Source organism: Calidris pugnax, unplaced genomic scaffold (genome assembly GCF_001431845.1).
Source record: "Calidris pugnax isolate Ruff unplaced genomic scaffold, ASM143184v1 scaffold154, whole genome shotgun sequence".
Classification (NCBI taxonomy): Eukaryota; Metazoa; Chordata; class Aves; order Charadriiformes; family Scolopacidae; genus Calidris; species Calidris pugnax.
In genome coordinates, this window is record NW_015090890.1 from 837,110 (window position 1) to 859,182 (window position 22,073).

The 22,073-nt window shown below is 43.9% G+C and overlaps 1 protein-coding gene across 1 annotated transcript in view; it reads left to right on the top strand.

Moving 5' to 3' along the window:
* Positions 1 to 309: 309 nt before the first annotated feature.
* Positions 310 to 22,073, top strand: part of INTS9 (integrator complex subunit 9) — an 85,995-nt gene continuing 64,231 nt past the window's right edge. Inside the window, exons 1-6 of the mRNA XM_014947675.1 lie at positions 310 to 413; positions 4,208 to 4,335; positions 9,100 to 9,160; positions 11,227 to 11,289; positions 15,256 to 15,395; positions 17,078 to 17,164. Of these exons, the coding sequence (XP_014803161.1) occupies positions 405 to 413; positions 4,208 to 4,335; positions 9,100 to 9,160; positions 11,227 to 11,289; positions 15,256 to 15,395; positions 17,078 to 17,164 (488 nt within the window). The 5' untranslated portion in view covers positions 310 to 404. The remainder of the gene's footprint in view (positions 414 to 4,207; positions 4,336 to 9,099; positions 9,161 to 11,226; positions 11,290 to 15,255; positions 15,396 to 17,077; positions 17,165 to 22,073) is intronic.

The following is a 22,073-nucleotide window of genomic DNA, read 5'->3' on the forward strand; positions in this document are numbered from 1 at the left end:
CCCTCCCGGCTCTGCTCCCGCCGCTCCCTCCTCCCCGCTCGCCCCCTCTTTTTTTTTTTTTTTTCACTGACTGCCTTTGTCTGTCTGACAAGCGCCATGTTGATATCAACATCCAAGCTCCCACCTGCCGCCGCTGTGAGACCCTGGGACTTGTAGTTCCCCTCCTCCCTAGGGTGACGGGGAGAGCCGCGGCGGCGGGACTACAACTCCCAGCATGCCTCGGCGGCGAGGCACGTCGGCGGGACAGAGCGCGGGGGGCGGACTACAACTCCCGGCATGGCCCGGGACATGACTTCATCCTGGGCGGAGGGGAAGACGGCGGGACTACAAGCCCCATGATGCCGCGGGAGCCAAAGCGGTTGGGGGGGGGCAGGATTGTCCCAGTAAATAGAGCCGGGTGAAGCATGAAGCTGGTGAGTGTGTGGGGCTGCGATGGGAGGGAATGGGGGGTTTTGGCCTGAGCCCCTCTCGGTGGTGGAGGGGGGGCTCCCCGGGTCGCTCCGTGGCTGTGGCAGCGGCAGCCTTAGCCCCGCCGGGCGTGAGGGGAAACTGAGGCCCTGAGGGGAGCGGCCCTGAGGGGGACTGGGGCCGGGGGGAGGCCGCCGTGAAGTTCCCCTCAGCCGGCAGCTCCGCGGCCTCCGTCCCCCTCCGTTAAACGGTCGCTGGGGAGCTGCCGGCTGAGGGGACGGAGGCCAGGGCGGGTGGAGGTTGATCGCCGTCTGTGAGATCGGGCACAGGCCCGGGCTGGCGGCTCTCCTCAGGCTCCCCCCCGTTCCCCGGTGGGATTCAGGAGATGGAGGTGTTTCTCTGCCTTCCCACCTTCCTCCACCAGTCTCTCCGTGGGCTGGAGCTTCCCCAATTGCACGTGTGATTTCTGCCGGGTTGCTGTAGGAATATTAATAAATCGCCGTGGTTCATCATAAAATCGTTTCCCATCGGCAGGCTGATGTTAATATGGTTAATTACTAATAAGAAAACCAGCCTGAAGTGACTTTGTTCAGAGTGTGCGATGCTTCTGGCAGATCTGTTGTTTCTGACCTAAAGGGAAGGTTAGGAGAAAACACATTATCTGTATTATTGTTCTCCTCACTAGATCTTCCTTTTCAATTATTTAAGTTTCCCAGAGAACTTGGATTCAGCCACTACTTCATTTTCCGGGGCAGAATTTCCCTGTTTGACAATCATGTGCCACAATTCTCTGGAGATGAAAACCAAAGCAGCTTTCAAAATACCTGAGCATAACCTCTGAGTTGCTCAACCCGAAGTTATACGCTGTTGTTAAACCATGAGATCGCCTCTCAGTTTTGAGACTGAGCAGTTTGTCTTGAGGAAGCTTCACAGAAGTGAAGAACTTGGATTCTGGGCTTGTTTGGACGCTTCCAGTAAATTGCTATCTGTGGTGTAACTCTAAAAATTCGGTAGGCAGGTGGCCAAAGAGCTTGATCCTGCATAATCTTACACATGCGATTACATCTCTCTGTGGGGATGAACACTACCAGTGGGACAAACTGCAAACCTAAGCCCTTCAAGACATGATGGTAGAGGCTAATACAATGCAGGAGGGGAAATCAAACTAAGAAATCTTTAAATGACGACCATAGTGGAAATGCAGAGTTCTTTGTTATGTGTTGAGTCTTGCACAGGGGTAGAGAAAGGGAACACAAGCTGTCTGAAATCTGCACTGTAGCATATTTAAACCCGTGTACGGATTTGGAGACTGGGGATCATAAACCAAGATTCTTCATCTTGTATTTGGAAATGTGGCTGAATCTCGGGGTTGTGGGAGGAGGATGCTATTTCATCCTCTTTTCTCATCTATTTGGGTTGAATTTGGAAGAACGAGATAGAGATTCAGGCCTCCGGACCTGATTCAGAATCCAGTGAAAATGTCAAACTCCCACAAATTCCAGTGGGCTTTGGTCCAGGCAGCTCCAGTTGCAAATTTCCCCCTAGATTTTAAGCTAATGTGTGATAGTAATACTGGAAGTATGCACTGCAATATTTGTTGATTTCAGCTGGGATTCAACGCACTGGCTTTATCCTGGGCACATTGTGGGTCTTCTGGAGGTTTTGTGATGTTTTTACGTGACTATGTTTTAATTAGGAGATAGGGCACCCACTCTGTTAGCTGCACCAGCCTTCAGCCATAAGGAAATAAAGATGGAAGGCAATAAATCTTAGAGCAAAAGAAATTTGCATTTTAGTCCGTCCAGGAATAGTAGTGAATGAGATGTTTGGATCTGTTATAAACAGTAACAAGGATAAACTGGGTGGAAATTGACACATTTATGGTGTGTATAGAGACATATATTGTGCAAACACTCCAATTTTTTGGTTTCCTAATCTGAAATTCTAACAGGCCCAGAAATGTCACCTGTATAGCATGTATGAGTTGCCTTTTTTTTTTTCCTTTTAAGTCACTTAAGTCTGATAGAAAGAGTCAATTGACTCCCAGGAATCCATTTACCACAGCATGACAGCCACAGATATAGATTATTCTAGATGCTTTTAAAGAAGAAAAAAGGAAGATTTTTCCAGTTAGCTCGTAGATTTCAGGGTCAGGATCCTATTCATGATTTTTCAAAAAAAAGCAAGAAAGTGTTTTGCTGATAAGTGGTGATATTTCATTGCTTTTTTTTTTTTTAATTAAGGATCGTTTAAAAGCCACAAAACTAGTTTAGATCTTATTTTTTCCTTGATTTCTTTCTATTTACTTGGATTTATAGCTTCAGTTGTCAAAGTTCTGGTCTGGTGAGAGCTTAATTTCACGTGCGTGTTTTAAATTGGTGAATAAAACAACTGGATTCCTTACTTGTGTACTCACTTTTTCACCAGCTTGGCCTTTCCCCTCTTTTTTCAAAACTTTGCTAAGAGCAGGCAAAATGTCATGTTGCTCCTTAATAATTAAGGCTTTGTGGATTTAAAACAAAAGTCTTTGTGATACTACTAATTTAATATTTGGGGCTTAGAAGCTTTTTAATATTTAAATAGAATTTTAAACAGGTTTTTGATGAACATATGTAAATAGTCTCCTTGGGAGTTGTTAATCCGGACAATTGCAGTCCCATGTTAACATATTGTGAGCAGAGGTAGAAAATAAAATGATTAATCTACTTTCTTTCCATTTAGTGAAGTACAGAAAGCAAGCATAAGGTATAAATGTGTTAGAAAATGTCTGAGTCTGCTTTGAGTGCAGTGCATGATTGAGCAATTGATATTTTTCATCTTAATTGACCAAAACTTGGAATTTATAAGCTGAAGTTTGACCACCTGAGCTTTGCTGTGCTGCCAGATGCCCAGACTTTGGAGATGCAAAAACTTGTATTTGAGATGCAAAATCTCCTTCGACATTTAGGTATCTAATCCTACATTTTAAAGCTGGCATTTTTATTCCCCTCTCTTCTTATTCAAAGCTTCAGCCGCTGCTGTGCCTTGTTAAATGTTTGCTGCTCTCCGTCCGAGAGGTGACTGCATCTCAATGGTGCTGAAGTGCCCCTGTACATAACCTGCTCGCTGGCTCATTAAGCTTGGAAAGCATTTGGGATTTCTCAGTACACAAACCTTTCCATTCAGATAAGGTTGGCCATTCCCTGGCGTTTCCTGTTTGCGTTTAGCAAGACAAAAAGCAGGTGAGAGCATGCCCCAGAGCTGCTGTGCACTCCTACAGCCTCCTCTGCTGAGCTGTGCCAAGCAGCCACAGAAGGTGTGGGCTGCATCTTACCCAGTTGTTTAGGCTGGTTTAAGGAAATACAATCCCTGTTCCTCCTTTTCTACCCCAAGGAATTTTCGAATCTGCTGGCCAATTTCATCCCGGTTTTGCCAGCAGGACTGTTTTAAAGAAACTGGTTTTCTGTTAAGGAAAAAGACACGTGTCCTAAGTTGGAGAGAGGAGCTATGCCATCCTCTCAACTCTTGTGATCAGAAAGGAAAAAGAGCTTCTACACGTGTCCTAAGTTGGAGAGAGGAGCTATGCCATCCTCTCAACTCTTGTGATCAGAAAAAACTTGTCTGAAGAAAATCTTGCCCCGTAATACCCTGACACGGGGAAATCTCAATGACCACACACAGCTGCAAGACATGGATTCACAGGAAATTGGGTTTTGTTCCAGTGTGCATGAAACTATGTGTTTAAAAATTAAGTTTTCCAAGGGGGCTCCTGTTGGTAAAGGTCATGACTAGGTAACTCATCCTCGTATTTTTCTTTCAGTACTGCCTGTCAGGACATCCAACCTTACCATGCAATGTCCTCAAGTTCAAATCCACCACCATCATGTTGGACTGCGGGCTGGATATGACGTCTACCCTCAATTTCCTCCCAATGCCCCTGGTTCAGAGGTATGTTCTGCGGCCTGTGAGCACTTAGTCTGTGCCTTCTTGGGCTGCAGGGTGAGTGCTCTGCCTGAAATGGTGTATTGGAAGGAGGGAGGGGATGAGTACAAATGAACAGCATCATCTGATATCATAAATAGACTTTGTTCACTTAAAAATTCTCTTTATCAAAATAACGTCCTTTGGCTCAGTAGACGGAAGACATTTTATGGATTTATTGATTGGTTTTTCTAGATAATTTATTCTAAGCTTCAGTAAAGTATTGCTGCAACTGCTCAGCACAAGTGAGGTCACATATCTGTCATCTTTCTGGCTTCTTCATGCAAGATGAGATAAATGGGTAACTGAGATGGAGTGCGTGGAGCCCAGCAAGTACAGTTTAACCACCAGCTTCTCAGGCTTTTCTTCAGAGCCCGGGCTAATGCAAAGAAAAATAGCACTTAACAGTCCTTATTAGTTGACTTGATGGCATAATTGTTCCCTTTTAAAAAATAAATAAATAAAAGGGCAGCGCAGCCAGGCATGGGAACGGAATGGCAGTGAAATAAAAGTGGAGTCTAGAAGAGAATACTGAGATCAGGACAGCTCCTTCTGTGTCCTAACTACAAAGTCATATTTTCCCAGGTTTTTAAATTCATTTGGATATTCAGTTAGGGTGACTTATGTCTTGCATAAATGGAATAAATTAACAAAAACAAGGGGTTTGGAAGGTGGGAATGAGTAACTCTTGGTGACGGGAAGCAGCAGGAGTTTTCACAAAAGCCATTTAGCAACTTTGAACCACGTGGAAACAAGTGAGGAACGTTCTGGGTTCAGGAGAAGCTTAATTGAGAGGGGGAGAATCCGATTGGGAAAGGGAGTTTCCTGAGTGACCTAGTGAGGTTAAAGCAGTTTGTCCAGCACTTCCTATGATTTGGGTTTGTTTTTTTTTTTGGAGAGGAAAAGAATAGATAGTGTATGCATTGTTCTGCGAGAACATGGAGTTCAAGATCTGCTGTAAAGTAGGCAACAGAGGCCTTAAGATGGATCGGTGTGATAGTCAAGTTTTGTTCTATTCCCTAATACAATTGCTAACTACAGCATTTAGGGGCAGTAGTAGATTTTGAACGGATGCAGAAAATTTGGGAAACCCAGGTAGAGACAGAATTGCCTTGTGTTTGCTTTCTCTCACCCCCTAAAGGAAAAGGCAATCGAGAGAGGAGCAAGTAGCAAAATTAGGTGAGTGAACAAAGGCTTAAGAGGTTCTTTAGAAGTGCAGGCAGGCACCAGTGCTCCCCAGGGATACACCAGCTTTGGCTGCTGACAGCAGACCCTGGGAAGGAACAGCCAAATTGCAGGTCTCACCCTGGAATTCCCCAAGTACCTCCAGAATGTCTGCACTAAAATGACTCCAACTCAATAAGAAAGGATGTCAGATTTGACCCCTGATGGCCCAGTGGAATGGGAGCAAACAGTTGGATTTAAATCCAATCAATCTTGTCCGCGAGGTGATTGAACACCCCTCACAGCAAGGATTGACCTAAGCACATGGACTTGGGCAAGTAATTGATCTCTTCGGTACTCTACAAAACAGATGTCCTGCAGGGAGTTGTGGAAATGAGTTAAAAACCTGAGGAGGAACGTGGCTGACACTAAAAAGTCCTTATCTCTCTGTAGTGTTCATATTGTACCATTATACAGCAGGTTCTCCACTACCATGATGTCAAAATACCTCTGAAGTTCAAATGTGTATTATCAATAGAACATGGCCAGGTGACAGAGAGCTGACATTATCATCAGTTTCCATGTGAGAGACTACAGGAAGGACTGAAGCATGTAGCAGCATAAGAATTTGGACAGATTTGAACAGGTTATCACCAGCCATGTGTCCTCTCAGATCCACATGTGCAGCTTCTTGCAGTTTGGCTGAGATAGACCCACGTGAAACCTTGACCACAGAGGAGCTGTGCTTCTCTCTGCTGTCTTCAAACCAGAGGTCAGTCCCCAAAGTATGATCCATGATCCACTTGGGTTCTGCTACTTTCACTCTGTGGTCTGCAAAGGTGCCCTAATTTTTACCTCTGTGGAGCATAAAGGTATGATGTTTCAGTGGATCTCTGCTATGCAGCTAAATCCCGTGTCGTACCTGGCATGGAACTCTCCTTGAGCAAACACTTTGAGAGCCTGTGCTTTAATCTGGAAGAGAGGAAAGTGCTGTAGTGTTTGTGTCATTAAAGGGACTGGACATTTTTTAGAGTTCTTTGCTCTTCAAAAAAAAAAAGCCGGTCAAAAGGTATTTAGATTACACCTTGTCCTGGAAATGGCAGTCCTTGTTCTCACCGGCCCGTGGAGCATGTGCAAAGTACCTGCAGTTCCCAAACACTTTATGCCAGTTCATGTACTTTAGAGGAGGTTTGTCAACTGGAATTTTCTCCCCTCCTGTACCAAAGTCAAATGCAAAGCGGTAAAATGAACATGTGGGAAGCTCTTAACCTTTCCTGTCTAGCCATGACACACTTGCTCACATTATTTATGGGACAGTTCTAGCTATTTTGGATTAATCAATCACTCTATTACAATGTCAAAACTATGTCGCCAGGAACTCTGTTAGTTCTTGCCTTCAAGGTAAAGAGTCCTTTCTGTCCTGTGTTGCTTATTCCACTTTCACCCCCACACAAGACCTATCTGCTAATTTGAGAAGACTGTATACTCTTCGGTGGATGCCAGGTTTAGTACAAGTCAATAGTGCTCTTTCATCATGAGCAAAGCAAACTGTGTGCTAGGCTAAATTAGGGGGAGCAGGGCAAGCAGATATAGGAAAGTTTATTCTGCTCTGCCTTGTGCTGGTGAAACTGCAAATGGATCCAGGTTTGGATTCCCAATTGAATTGGGACACTGAGAAACCGTAGAGGGTGTTCATGGGGCTCCAAGATGGTCACGGGCTGGAGCCCATGACTCCATGGAGAGGCTGAGGGTGCTGGGTTTGTTCAGCCTGGCAGAGAGGAGGCAAGAGAGGAGCTGATAGCCACCTCCACCTACTCCAAAAGAAGTTACAAAGACAACAGAGCCAAACTTTTCAAGCGTGACGGATAAAATAAGAGGCTGACGAGCCTCTCAAGACACAATTTTTGGCCAGGTTGGACATTAGCCTCGCAGTAATGTAGTTTTTCTTAGCGCTTTCATCCATCCCCAGAGAGGCTCTATAAAGTCACGCTCCAGGGATTTGCAAGATGCAGCTGGACCAAGCTGTGGCTGACCTGATCTCCTGCTGGCTTTGAGACATTAGACCTCCAGATGTCCCTTCCAACTGAGGCTCCTGTCCTCTCCTCCCTTATCTGTCCAAGTTGTTGCGTATCATATAATTTGGTTTCTTCTTGCTTTTTCCCTGCTTTTTCCATAGCTCTTTCAGTCTCTCTGCACCAATTCTACCCAGCCCTCTCTGTCTCCAAAATGCTCCTCTTAAATTGTGCTTTTGAATGTGTCCGTGGGGAGTACATTTAGCCACCTCTTCTTTTCTATCGTCAGACTTAGTCTTTATCCTCAAAGGGGGGTTGCACTTCTCTGGTGGAGCTTCTCAATGACGTATCCTTCTGCTCTCACCTCTTCCCTTCTGCCTTCACTCCCTGAGTCTTAGATTTCCCCTTTTTCCCCTTCCTGGTGACTTTCTGGAATGCCAGTTTGGATTTGTTCTTTTATATTGATGTTAGCCTGAACACAGCATTCCTCTGAGCCCTTGAATCACTTCCTATTTTCAAGAACTTGAATCTGAAAGCCCTTACAGCACATAAGCACGCCTGTCTGTAGAGCTTAGGGCACAACACTTGCAGATTTCATTGCAATCAAGCTCTAAAGTTCTTTCTCCAAATTTGAGGTTGTTGCAGGTCTTGATTCTAGGTGGGTTCAGGTCTCGTTTCCTCAACTTTTTCTTTGGATTTCTGTAGATATGCTTGAATCTGGGCAGGCAGTGGTTTTAAAGCTAAGTTGTAGGCTCACACAAAAATCAAATGTCACTGTGAAGTGTGAATAAGTCCCTCACTTACGGCAGCAAGAAATGCTGCAGCAATTACTGCTGTGAACTCAGGATTACAGTGTCCACCTTGAAGTTTCTTTATTAGCATTTGAAACAATTAAAAAAAAGGGGCCCTGTCGTTGCTGCCTGGTACCAAACCTGCCAGCTAAAAACGTGCAGTTCACAGTAAAACCTCCTTGCCCTGATGTCCTTCCCACCCAGGTAAATGCACTCTACAGCTCTTGGTGTGGGTCTTCAGGGGGAGACCTGAGTATGAACCCATGGTTTACGTGCATATAAAATCTCAACCTCTGTGTCTATAAATGCCTTAGTCCAGAGCATCAGTCTTTCCCTGTCGTTACTAATGGGAGTATTTGTCTGTCATCTCCTGTCCCAGAGCAGTTTTATGGTGCTTTTGTGTTGTTTCAGGCCTAGAGTTTCTTGCTGCCCTAACTCCTGTTTATGCCACCAGTTTCACCACGGGGCAACGCAAGCAGCGCTGGGCCTTTTTGAAATTCTCACTGTAAATGACTAAAATCAAATTCCCTGCCTGCATCGTCCTCATATTCTTTTTACTTAGAAGTGTCATAATCATGATTTGTAAAAGTCATTTCAGTGAACACTTAGACACAGTGAAACTGTCTGTCTGTTTTATTGAGATTGTTAGTTCCCTGAGACAGAAATCGTGTTCTTTTTCCGTGTGACACCAAATAGAAGGTCTATGCTCAGCCACTGATAATGACAGAATTCATATTGCAATATTTTTTGTTCTCTTTCCGCAGCCCCAGGCTGTCCAAACTTCCTGGTTGGGTTTTGAAAGATGGAAGCACGTTTCTGGACAAGGTACTATACCGATGGTTAAAATTTTCTTGCAAAAATTCTTTCTAGCAAAAAAAAGCTACCTGACAGGTTAGGAGCTGGCACTGCAGGAACAATACTTCCCTGCTGACTCATGGCGAAGGTTTCTCTGTGTACCCTTACCAGCCCTGGTGTCCTTGGAGAGCAGAACGTTTTGAAACAAAATGCTAATAGCAACTCTGAGGCTTTCAGTCTTCAGAGGTAGCCTAGCTTTTTAAAAAATCCTCTTAAAATGCAGAAATCGCCAGCATGAATATTTTCTTATTTCATGGAGCTCCATAAATAATAGTACTTTGCATTCTTAGAGTGCCTTTTATTCAACAGTCTCACTTTTCTGACACTAAAGCTTCATAGCAGGCTTAGAAATGAAGTTGGTATCGTACCCTTTTTTTAGGCAGGAGAACTATGAGAAAGGGAATGGTTTCCCCATGGGAGGTCTCTTAGAGAGGAAAAGCGTGTCTTTGGCCTCTGAAATCAACATGTGTTCTGCTGCTGGACGTAGCAGGGAGGATATTATCTCCAGCCTCCTAATTCTAAGACACAGGACTTACCCAGCTACATGAGAGACACAGAATTTTTCTTTTTTCCCCCCTTTTCATTACATTAGTTTTGTAGGCAAAATTTATCTGGGGCTTCAACCAAAACTAGGCACTGCAGCGTCCAGCTTGATCTGTCATAGGGGAACAATGAGCACAAAAATATGTCAGATGTTAGTAAAATAGGCAGATACATTTCTAATGTGTGCAGCGATAGGTATCAGTGGAGAAAATGCTGTTTTAATAGACTGTTCTCTGACTATGTGAACATTAAAGGAAAACAGTAATAATAGTTGCTTTTGTAGGGGACTTTGAGGTGGACAAAACGGATTGATCTGATTTTTCCAGGCAAGGGAGCTGAAGATCATAGATTAAAGACCTGATTTTTCTTCTGGTTGGAGACAAAAGAAACTGTATAGGCAGCATTTCTGTTAGTAAAATAGTAACAACTCTATTCAAAGCACATGCTAACTGGCAGTCGCAGAGCTACAGAGGCTCAGCCACAGGAATGGAGCTGCCCAGTTTGAATTCCCTGGAATTTATTTCTCCTGTACCCCAGCCTTAGTGTCAGAGCTTTGGGCTCCATTCTGTCCAAAGAATATCTATTTTTATATGGGATGTATTTACATTTTTGTGGCACTGCTGCTGCAGGAGAAATCTTCAAACTCGCACAGCGTCAATGGAAATCGTGTTAAAAATTCAAAGGCAGCATCTCTTGCCTTCACCTTGACCATTGTAACTGCTTGGAATGGTAAATTCTTTGACCCATGCTGGAAAAAGGCAAGGGAAGGTGTCAAAGGGGGATGTTTTATCATGTCGGGTGGACATTCCTGTTATAGCACTCTCCGGATGACAGTTATAAAACTGAAGTCCTGGAGAGGCATTGAAATTTGCTGCGATCTAGTTTTAATCATTTTGAACTCCCTTGAGATGAGGTTAGGAGACTTTCTGCCACTAGATGTAATTGCTCATTCGTTATTAGTTGGCAGGTGCACTGTAATTATTAAGAATTGGATTAAATCTTTAATTCTGTCAGCGTGAAGCTGGCTGAGACCACTCACTTTGGGACAAGCAAGAGGAGCATCCCGGAGCGAAGGCAGAGTAACCTGTGGGGTGTGTTAACAACTAGAGTTGGGAATATTTTTGTTCCATACACAATCCTGAAGAATGTGACTTTTCATGTGACAAAGATTGCTGATGTCAGCCTTGAAAAAAGAGGAAGACAACAGAGAACTAGAAATCCAGTAGAGATAAATCTGACAAAAGTGCTACATGGTACCCAAAAGTCGTTTCATCAAATGCACTGAGACAAAGGCTAAAAATTGTATTCTGCTCCTAATAAGACAGAGAAGGTTTTGTATCAAATAGTGTCTAGAAGGGGGATAAACATAATGTAGTAACGGGCTGGAAATTACCTGTGATAAAGAAAAGGTTTTGAAAGTGCAAAATCTGCTTCATTTGAGTAATATTGTGTTGTATTTTTGTGTCTTCTCCACTGATGTGCTTTTCTTCCAGGAGCTGAAGGAGTGCTCTGGCCATGTCTTCGTAGACTCTGTGCCCGAGTTCTGTTTACCAGAGGTGAGTTTGGTCAAAGCCTTGCCGAAAAACCTGACTCCATTCAGTCACGTGGAAGAAATTTACTAATTAATTATTATCAGATTGATGCTAATGTATTACTACTCAGTAAATAATACTACCGAAACCTCTGTGTTGTTAGGGTGCCTTTAGTGTCTATGGCACTGGAAAAAGGATGGAAACAGCCCGTTTCAACAATGGTTTTGGGAGATCTGGAAGGTCTCCTTGAGCAGATCGATATCTCACAGAAGAATAAGACTTGACTATCCCTTTTTAGGGGCTTTCCAAAGACAATATCACTGAGCTGGACTCGATTATGACAGGATACATGTGCTGATGGAGATAAGGGCAGTGAACGAAGACGAGGAAGGTTGCAGATGTGTGACCTGCCTGGTGGAGCTCCCCTGGGGACCCAACCCCATGGTTAAACCACCGCTGGGCTGCAGTCAGACGTGCTGCTCTGCCAGCAGCAAATTTAGCTTAAAAAGTTTCATTGCCTTCTCAGCTATTCAGCACTTGCCTCTTTGAGGGAAGAACCTTTGCATCTATTGCCATAACTGCAAGTGGCTGCTCTCAAACTTTTTTTTTTCAGGAATACCTGGGTTTAGAAACACACCAAAAAAAAAAAAAAAAAGCAAACAAGACTATTGAAAAAGTTTGAATTAACTGGGTTTACCCGACCGATCAGATTAAGGGTGTGTGTAGGAGAGCTGAAGAAGTAAAAAGCTGAGCAGTGGTGGGAGTGAATGATGGTGAATAGTCTGGGAACAGTATCCTCTTTCCTCAGCTGTGTTCAGACTGTGATAACATCAGTTCTTTCATTTCATGTTGGGATGTTTTCTCTGTCTTTCAAAGACAGAGACAATTGCTTTTGGGCAGTGATTATTTTTTTTTTTTTCCCTTTCTGCCTGACCTTGTTGACAGGAAGCACAAAACACCCCTGGAAGGTTGTTGTCACATTGCTAGGGCTCTGGCAATGGTGTTTCTATCTGATCATTCCATGAAACTCACCTCTTGCACCTTCTGACTCTTGTCATCCTCGTTCTTCGAAGGAAGTTGGCAGCTCTGGTACCAGTTTTGGCAAGTGATATCAACAGATCTGTGTGTAACTGCTTGTTTTCCTCAACAGGAATGGGTATAATACAATCACAAAAAAACCCAAACCTAAGAATTCTGGGTTCTTTTGTGCTTTGTGGTTACTGTCCTGTGGAGGAGAGGGATATAGGAAGCATCTATACACCTAGAAAGTGCCATTATGTCCCAGATCTTGGGAAGAATGGAGTTTGTGTTCTGGATTCCCATTGGAATTAAGCCCATGGACCGGAATGATAATCTACTGGGGTTTAGGGTGCTTCAGCTCAGCTTTCTGCTGCGTTTTTGGGCTGGAAAATACCCACATGTGTAGCTCTAAATATGACCGATGGGGAGTTGCCACTTCATTATAGTGCTGTCATCACTGAATCTAACTCTGTTTTCCAACTAGAAGGCAGCAACCAGCTGCACGTGTCACCATTGCAGGCACTTTACAAATGGCCTCTCAAATGCTTTAGTTCCCAAAGTTCCCAAGTCTCCTCCACAAGCTTGAGGAACAGATCTGCTAGTGATACACAGCTCTCATCTCTCACTCTGCAGGCTCCCCAGTCTGGAGGAGAGTTCAGATGTCATGGCAGAGTAGAAATGTTGCTGGTGTTTGGCAGCACAGTATAAGAAGGAGCTTGTGTGAAAGAGGCTTCATCTTTTTCTTTGTCTCCTTCCACGCCACTTCTTTTGAAGAAACTTGTCTGCAAAAGCAGTTAGTTTGAGAATCTCAGTATCACTTCCAGGAACACCATTGTCGAAGAAAGCCAACTTTTGAACGTCATCCAGAAGCCACAAGGTGATAAAAGGCTGCCTCAGCAGCAGAGTACACTTCCACATGTCAGAGTGCAGGGTGCAGCCCTCTCTTGGCTTGGCAACCTTCTGGTCTCTCTCACTTCACATTCAGGAAACATTTTTAAACCTCTTTGGTTCATGGGCACCTTTAGTGAGATTGCTGCAAGTCCCAGGGAAGATTTTACCTTGTGTTGGTTTTGACACCCTTTTCATCCTATCAGTAAATGCTTCTGGGATTCTGGGAGGTGGGATGCTTCAGCTTGGAAAGTGGTAGTGTGTGTCCTGATGGTTCGCTGGGCTGGGCTTCAGCTCAGAGCTGAGTCCCAAGTTTGATTCTGGCTCTGAATCCCCATTTGATTCTGTATGGTGTGAACAGAGCTAAAAAACACGCCATGAGACCCCACCTGGAATACTGCATCTAGCTCTGGAGTCCTCAGCGTGGAAAGGACATGGACCTGTTGGAATGGTTCCAGTGGAGGGCCACAAAAATGATCAGAGGGCTGGAGCCCCTCTGCTGGGAGGGGGGGCTGAGAGAGTGGGGGGGGTTTCAGCCTGGAGAAGAGAAGGCTCCAAGGAGACCTTGGAGCCCCTTCCAGTCCCTCAAGGGGCTCCAGGAAAGCTGGGGAGGGACTCTGGATCAGGGAGGGGAGCCACAGGATGAGGGAGAATGGTTTTAAACTGAAAGAGGGGAGATTGAGATGAGATGTGGGGAAGAAATTCTTTGCTGTGAGGGTGGGGAGAGGTTGCCCAGAGAAGCTGTGGCTGCCCCATCCCTGGAGAGGTTCAAGGGCAGGTTGGAGGGGGCTTGGAGCAGCCTGGTGTGGTGGGAGGTGTCCCTGCCCAGGGCAGGGGGTTGGAACTGGAAGATCTTGAAGGTCCCTTCCAGCCCATCCTATTCTGTGGTTCTATGATGAATGCCCAGCTGGGTAGGAGCTGGTGACAGCAGGCTCTTTGATGCCAATGATGAATGCCCAGCTGGGTGGGAGCTGGTGACAGCAGGCTCTTTGATGCCAGGCAGTGAGTGTATTTCTGCCTGTCCAGCTTAGCAAGATAAAAGGGTGCCCTGTCATGAATCCCAGGATGGTGTTTCACCTCCTGTACTCAGCTTGGAGATCGTGCCTCCACCATTAGCTGGGATCATGGATTGAAACCATGAACGCTTAGCTGGGAGTTAAGCAGCTTGTCACCAGAGCACTGTGTCAGCCCTCTGAAAAGCCTGAGTGACCTACTTTCTTGCCTTTTTTATTCAAATTGCTGGACCAAGCCTTGTAATCAGATAATATGTGCTTGATGAGTGTTGAATTCCATTAGCTGCTCTATAATAACTGAGTTAGAGGTCATATATCTTGTAAATTTCTGACTTGACACCATTTGTGTTACAGCATTACCAGTAAATATTTCTAATTAAAATTCCTTTAACAATGTGTGAAGTCTTCTTTCACTCTCTGAACTGCTGTCTTAACTGTCACATCAAAACAAATTGGACCCACCCGTCTGTTTTGTTGTATCCTATGAATGAGCTTAATCTCCCTCTGTAGAAAATGTGAATGATCAAGACGCCAAGGAGTTAGCTTGGGAAAACACCAGAATTATTTTAAGCATATGAATAAATACAACCTACATTCATCTCTCTTGTCTTCCTGGGGTATGGGACCATGTGTCACATCAGAAATAGGAGACACCCTGCTAAGTTGCTGCTGCAGAAGTTTTGGTGTCTGTGTAGTGTTCCCCTAAAGCAGTGCAGACTTTGGTTCTATGATAAAAGTGTGATCATCAGGCCTCTTGTAGCAGCAGCCATTTCATCCCATGAAAGACAGACAAACCCAGGACATGGTTTCCTTTTCAGATTTGAGAAGGAAATAATTTTAGGGGGCTTTTTAAATAAGTATTGTTCATTTAAAGGAAGCATTAATCTTTGCCACAGCTGAGACATAGACTCCTAGAATGGACATGACCTTCCCCCCCCCATTTTTTTTATAAACCAATTACATTCCTGCAGTATAAAGTGTTAAAAAAAAAAGAACAAGAAGTTTTTCTGCCATTGCTTAAACTGCATGAAAGGGTTACATGTGGCTTATCTCTTTCCTCTGTTTTCAGACTGAGCTGCTTGACCTCTCCACGGTCGATGTAATCTTGATCTCCAACTATCACTGCATGATGGCGTTGCCCTATATCACGGAGTACACGGGATTCACTGGAACAGTCTATGCCACTGAGCCCACTGTTCAAATTGGCAGGTAAAAAAAGCCCCTTAATATTCTCTACTCCTCTTTCATCACTGCTAAGGAAAAGGTGTAAAGGACAATATGGGTAAAGGAGCGGTGTCTAATGTTCCGAAGAGGCTCTTAGGCAGTAGCTGAATGCCAGCCAAGTCCTTAGTGCTGCAAATGTGTTAACTCAATGTTTCCCAACCCCTGGAACTATCTGTCTTCAGTATTTACAGCAGGTGCTTTGTGTTGGTCCAGGCAGTAGATGTGGGATAGTAGATCTTGAGTGGACTGAGACACTTTGAGCAGCAATTACCACATAGCCAACTTCAGACCTTCAAAAACCACGACTCAACGGTCTCTCCTGCTCCTCTCTGCTCCCCTTAAGCAAAAGAGGAACCACCAGTCTTTTCAACAATAAATGGCTTTAAGATTATTGCCCTGTAGTTTTTCAGCATTTGAAATTCTTATCATCGTACTTTCTTCCACACCGTGGAAGGGAATTTAAGCTGGCCTCATCTCGAATGACAGTTGAGGTACATAAGCTCTGAAATCCAAGGAGAAGCGCTAAGAAAACCAGCAGAAATACGAGACGGAAGTAGAAAATGTAAAACCTGATAATGCAATCAGAAACTTAATAGTTGGTCATCAAATTTGGCAGTCTTTTCTTGCGAAGTTGTCTGTTGAATGGATAAGCAGGTTTGGCCCTCGCTGAAGTCTAACTGGCCTTGTGCTGGGTGTCTCTCTCATGCAGAACAGCTGCCATGTGCAATAATTAGAAGGCAGATTAGGCCACGGTATCTGAACTACTCTGTAAGCACTTCAGGGTAGGAATCTTTGTCTATTAAAGGTCCTGTGCAAACTTTCCACGCCAGAGTAATTCTCCCTTTGTGTAAAAACAAACAGAAACTGAAGGCCCTTGTAGGAGAAAGGAATTGTATAAATATGAATTGGTAGGAGACCTCTGGGGTATTGCTGGCCCAGAGCTGAAGATAACAAGCATAGTCTTGTTGGAGATTATACTGGTGTGGTTTTCCCTCCCCCAAGTAATGCCAGATGCCATTCTTCTGCAGTTAAATCTGTCACTTCCTACCTAAACAGCAATTTAAAATGCTGTTTAGTTTGGGGCAGTGAAATCTAGAGTGCCAGTTTTTACTGCCTGATGTATTTTTCTTTCTCAAATGCTGTAGTGTGCATTTGTACTTGAGTGGAGTTCACCCTGACAAAATGCTTGGCTTCTCGAAGTGATAAACCGGCATCAGCTAACGAGTTGTCATCATATATTAGAGACAAAATGCTTGGCTTCTTGAAGTGATAAACAGGCATCAGCTAACGAGTTGTCATCATATATTTTGTCTCATTCCACATGAAACAAATATCAATATGAGAGTCCATATCTCTCTCTTGCACAGCAGGAGAGAGGTTTGGGAGTTCCTCTTGTCCTGCCACTTTCCAAGTAACCTGTAACCCAGTAGGGCCAGATCCTCTGGACAACCAGTCCAGAATTGGACTTACTTGAGCTTGAAACACTCGGTGGAAAAGCAGGGGTAGGATTGGTGAGGGGTAATTGCTGCAATGCCTTTGTGGGAAGATCCCCTCTTTAAAACTGCCTCAAAGTATTAAAATTTGTGTGTTATTTTGGAAACATTTGGGACAAAGTTCTCTCCTGTGTGAAAGGCTGCCATGCTCATTTAGTTATGGTGTCTTTTCAGACTTCTGATGGAAGAACTGGTGAATTCCATTGAACGTGTGCCAAAGGCTCAGTCTGCCTCCATGTGGAAGAACAAGGAGGTACAGAGGTAAGGAACAAGCCACCGGGAAGGGGTCACTGTCCTAAAACACAAACCCAACGTTTAGAGTTCACTGTAGTGATGGCTCACCCACCACCATTTGAGATTTGCTGCTACCATCAAGAAGGAAAAAAAAGCCTGAGAGGTTTGAAGCTGTGACTCCTTGGATGGGTTCTGTCCTTAATTGTTTGCAGGTCGTTGGTCTTCTAAACGACCTCACAAGTTGGTTGGATTCGTGGAGGGAGACTTGGTAACACAAGTCTCCTCTGATCTCATCTCACATAGTTTAGCTCCATGATGGTAGATAAAACCAGCAGATTTTTGTATTAACATCATAAAAAAAAAGTTGAAATTAGCAAGCCTAATTATATCATATTGGAATCATTTCAATTTAAAATTATTTACATTCATGTTTGCTGAAATGCTAGGAAAGTCAAGACACAACTGTTGGAACTCACTGGCAACCACAACTGTTGGAACTCACTGGCAACCAACCACAGAGCAGTCCTACCTTTCTTCCCAGGACTGCAGCCTCTTATACTTGGACAGCAGAGGGGGTTTTTGTTTTCTTTCAAAGCTTAAAAACAAATTAAAATTAGAATAAAAAAGGTTAGGTGGAAACACCATGTCCATTATTTCACCTATACGTAAAAACAAGGTGCTCAAAATTGAGATCTACGTCTAAAATTTTGAAAGCTTATCTAATCTAAAAACTATCCATACAGTTTATAATTTCAGATAACGCTTTCTTTAGAAATAAAAACAACTTTAGGTGCACAACATGTTCTATGGAGGAGACAGTTTCGTTTTTAGCACATATTAAAGATAAGGCCGGTTAATTAGAAAGTTATTTTTAAAAGCTACTTTGTGCATTTTTAATTGATCTCCCATTTTCTATTCCTAATTATTAACGTGGCTTGATTTAAAGGTTTACTGAAAATGAGTTATTTCATACACTGTAAAAGTAGCCTTGACATTTTCAGTATCACAAAGCAAAGAAATTAAAAAATCCAAATTACCATATGTTTAGCTATGTATTGTGCTCCCCTGCTGAGCACAGGAGTAGTCTGTAACTCTCCCTTTTCTGAAGAAGGCAAGTAAAACACAGATGTAAAGCAAAAAGTAAATACAATAAAGTTGATCAGGCTTTTGTGCTGGTTGATGTATCCTCTTGTCAGAATAGTGATCTTTTTTCATTTTGGAGTCCTCTGGCCTGAGCAGAACCGTTCCTGAAGCACAAAGTGATGTGAGGAGAGAGGACTGGAGGCATTATTCTCCTCACACTACCGCGTGTGTTTTGTATGCAGGGTTTAAAGGAGGCTCATATATCTTGGAGCTCATTTAATGTCACTTTCTTAGTGGTCGTATTTTAGAAAAAGTGCTGTCTAGCACTTTGTGTGCTGTTGACTATTCCGGAGGCGAACGCAGAGAGGTGATCGTTGTTCTGATTCAACTACTGGAGGTGGCTAGAATGGTTTTTTTGGAGCTGTGTTTAAAATACATTTTTCTGTCTTTTCTTATATTGCTTGGGAAGTACCGTAACATTGACCCTTCCTCCTCAGTGCTATCACGAGGCTGTTGTAGTGGGGTACCAAGGCAGGTGGGAGGAAGGTATAAGAACCCATCGCTGGGGATAGAAAGGACCATCCCTTGTGTCCCACGTGTGGGTGTCTATTTTTGTCAGTTAGGTTGATGGTTGGACAAGATGATCTTTAAGGTCCCTTCCAACCTAGAAGATTCTGTACAAGACCTCTGTAGAGCACAGAGAATTGCCCCAATTTCATTATGTTGTGGGGATCCTTGATCAGATGGTTGCCCCAATTTCATTATGTTGTGGAGATCCTTGATCAGATGGCAGGTTCCTCGATTTTCACAAGTAAAATGCACACCTTGCCCAAATATAGAGGCAGAGGAAAGAAATGCTGTGCTGGTGGGGATAACAAAGTGTAACTAGGAGCCCTGCAGCTGTTTAGTATCATAAGTCTACGTATCATAAACTCTGCCAGGCTGCTACGAACCAGTGTTGTCTGTGAGCTGGAACAGGGGGACAAATCTCAATTTGCCCCACCTGTGCTCTGAGTTTCCCCCTCCAGCTCCCTACGCTGTAAAATGGAGCTCCCATCCACCATAGAGGGTACACGGGGACTTAATTAATGTTTGCAAAGTGTTTTGAGATTCCTGGTGACAAGTGTCATGCAAGCGTGAATGGAACTGATTATTACAGCATGTGAGCAAACATCTACTGATCCACAAATTAACACCTGGCTAATGGCACATGCAGGGTTGGACTGACATCCGTTATTTAAGAAAATGTGATCCTTGGTGAATATTTTTTTTAATACCTGGCTGTTGCTAGAACAGAATACTTATTACTTCTGAGTCTAACTTTAATTTTTCAGGCTGATCAATCACCATTACTGCTTTACAGTTCAGCTGGTTCTACTCTGAATAGTTAGTATAAAACACAAAGTATTATCATCTTCATTAGATAAAGCACTGAAGCATTTTAAATGCAAATACTGTATAAAATATAAGAAGTTCATTATAGTGGCTTACGTTTTTCCATTATCAAATCCAGTCTGAACTAATTGCTTAGCGAGTTTTATTACCGTTGGTTTTTATTTGAAATGAGCAATCTCGTGGAGGCTGTATAGATGCTCAACCAGGATATCTTTCATGCTGATTAGGATTCAGGGGACTAAAGAGGAAGTTTGCCTTATGAAAGATGCTTTACTGGCTACCTGTTTGATGGTTTCTTACATTTTTCTGTACAGTGTGTGAAACAGGCTGTTTCCTTAGACAAGAGAGGCCAGGATTCTGATCTGGTTCGGTCCTGCCATCTCCTGCCTCCTCCATCATCCTGCCTCTTCTCCCTTCAAAAAATAACTTCTTATGTCATATATTAAATATTCTCCTTTGCATTGAAGAGGAGGGGCTGTCTCTGCAGATGCCCAGTTCAGAATACGAGCCTCTGGGTTTCTCAAGCATCAAATTTTGTGTACTAACTGCTGGACCACGCTGCTACCCTTCGCATTGAAGAGGAGGGGCTATTTCTGTGCAGATGCCCAGTTCAGAATACGAGCCTCTGGGTTTCTCAAGCATCAAATTTTGTGTACTAACTGCTGGACCATGCTGCTTTGCGATACCTTCCTGTTTGTGGCTGTAGTTTGGGTGTCCCAGCATCTGCCCACATACATCTGGTTGTTCTGAGGTGATCCGTAATCGGATGCTCCATAGTGTTAGTAGATTCACTCTGGACTTCAAAATATCCTCCAGTAACTTTCTGTACAAATTTTAAAAGTGAGTGCCAACAGGGACACATTTGGGGCCAGTCTTTTTTCAGTGGTGCCCAGTGACAGGACAAGAGGGAACGGGCACAAACTTGAACATAAGAAGTTCCATCTAAACATAAGGAGGAACTTCTTCACTTTGAGGGTGGCAGAGCCCTGGAAGAGGCTGCCCAGAGAGGTGGTGGAGTCTCCTTCTCTGGAGACATTCAAACCCCACCTGGACACATTCCTGTGCAACCTGCTCTGGGTGGACCTGCTCTGGCAGGGGGTTGGAGGAGATGATCTCCAGAGGTCCCTTCCAACCCCATATCACTCTGTTATTCTGTGATCTGAGGAACCAGCAGTCCTCATTGTCTCTGTGTGCCACTTGGCAAAGAATGAACCCGCTGGAAACTGGTGCCACTGGTCTCAGTTAGGGCTCAGAGTATATTTACAGTGAAGCCATGAAGTCAAGGCTAATAGAAATTTACTTCAGTCACCAAGGACAATTCCCCACTTTTCTCCATTACCTGGAGATCCATTCTCCGCTTCCCAGAAGAGAAGTTCCTGAAAGCATCCAACACTAAATGCTTCTTATGGTAGGTTAAAGGCTTTTACAGGCAATTTGCTTCAGTGCAATGGTGGACAACTATCCACATTGTTTGGCCTTTTGTTGCTTATGACTTCCCAAAAAAGACCTTGAAGGCTTTGTTTGTTTCCTTAAGCGCAGTGTGCTTTCAGCCAGCCTGTGCTGGAATTACAGTTATCGTGCTAGACCTGTACAGTCTTGGCAGTAGCTGGCCTTAATCCTTTCTTCAGTATCTTAAATTATGGAGGAGTTCACTGACCTAGTAGATATAACAATAAATTAAATTCCTTTAAACAAATTGATCAAAGAAACTTGACCAATTTCCATAAATCTTTGGAAATTGGTTTGAATTAGCCTTTGATTTAGCATTGGTTTAATATGAAAAAAAAAAATCCTATTCTTCTTATGCATTTGGCAGCTGTGCTGCTTCCTGCCTCGGTTCATGTTGCTAAGGAAGATTTATTTCCCAGAAGTTAGGCATCTCTCTTGCAGGCTGTGACATTACAGTTCACTCCTTCCCTTGACAACGCTGTCCAGCTAACTTGCAATGTCTGTGAAGAGCAGAATGGATGGATTTTACTTTGGTGTAAAACATCTTAAATACTTCCGTGTAGGGGATTTCAAAGAACTCTGCAGTGTCAGCTAATGTATCCCTGCCAGGACATTCCGAAGGCAAGCGGGGTATCTGAGTTGAAGGCAAAGAACCTGAGGAGCAGGAGCATGTGCTCTTGCAAGGCACTGGTGACAAAAATGAGAGCAGAGCCAGTCTTCATCCATGTCTGGCACCTGTATTTTAATCACAAGAGTGTGGCTTACTTTTGCTTTCCAATTCTTAGGATATGCAAAAGAGATGCTGATCTTCTCTATGAGGGTGGTGAGAGCCTGGCCCAGGTTGCCCAGAGAAGCTGTGGCTGCCCCATCCCTGGAGGGGTTCAAGGGCAGGTTGGAGGGGGCTTGGAGCAACCTGGTGTGGTGGGAGGTGTCCCTGCCCAGGGCAGGGGGTGGCACTGGGTGATCTTTAAGGTCCCTTCCAACCCAAACCAGTATGTGATTCTGTGAT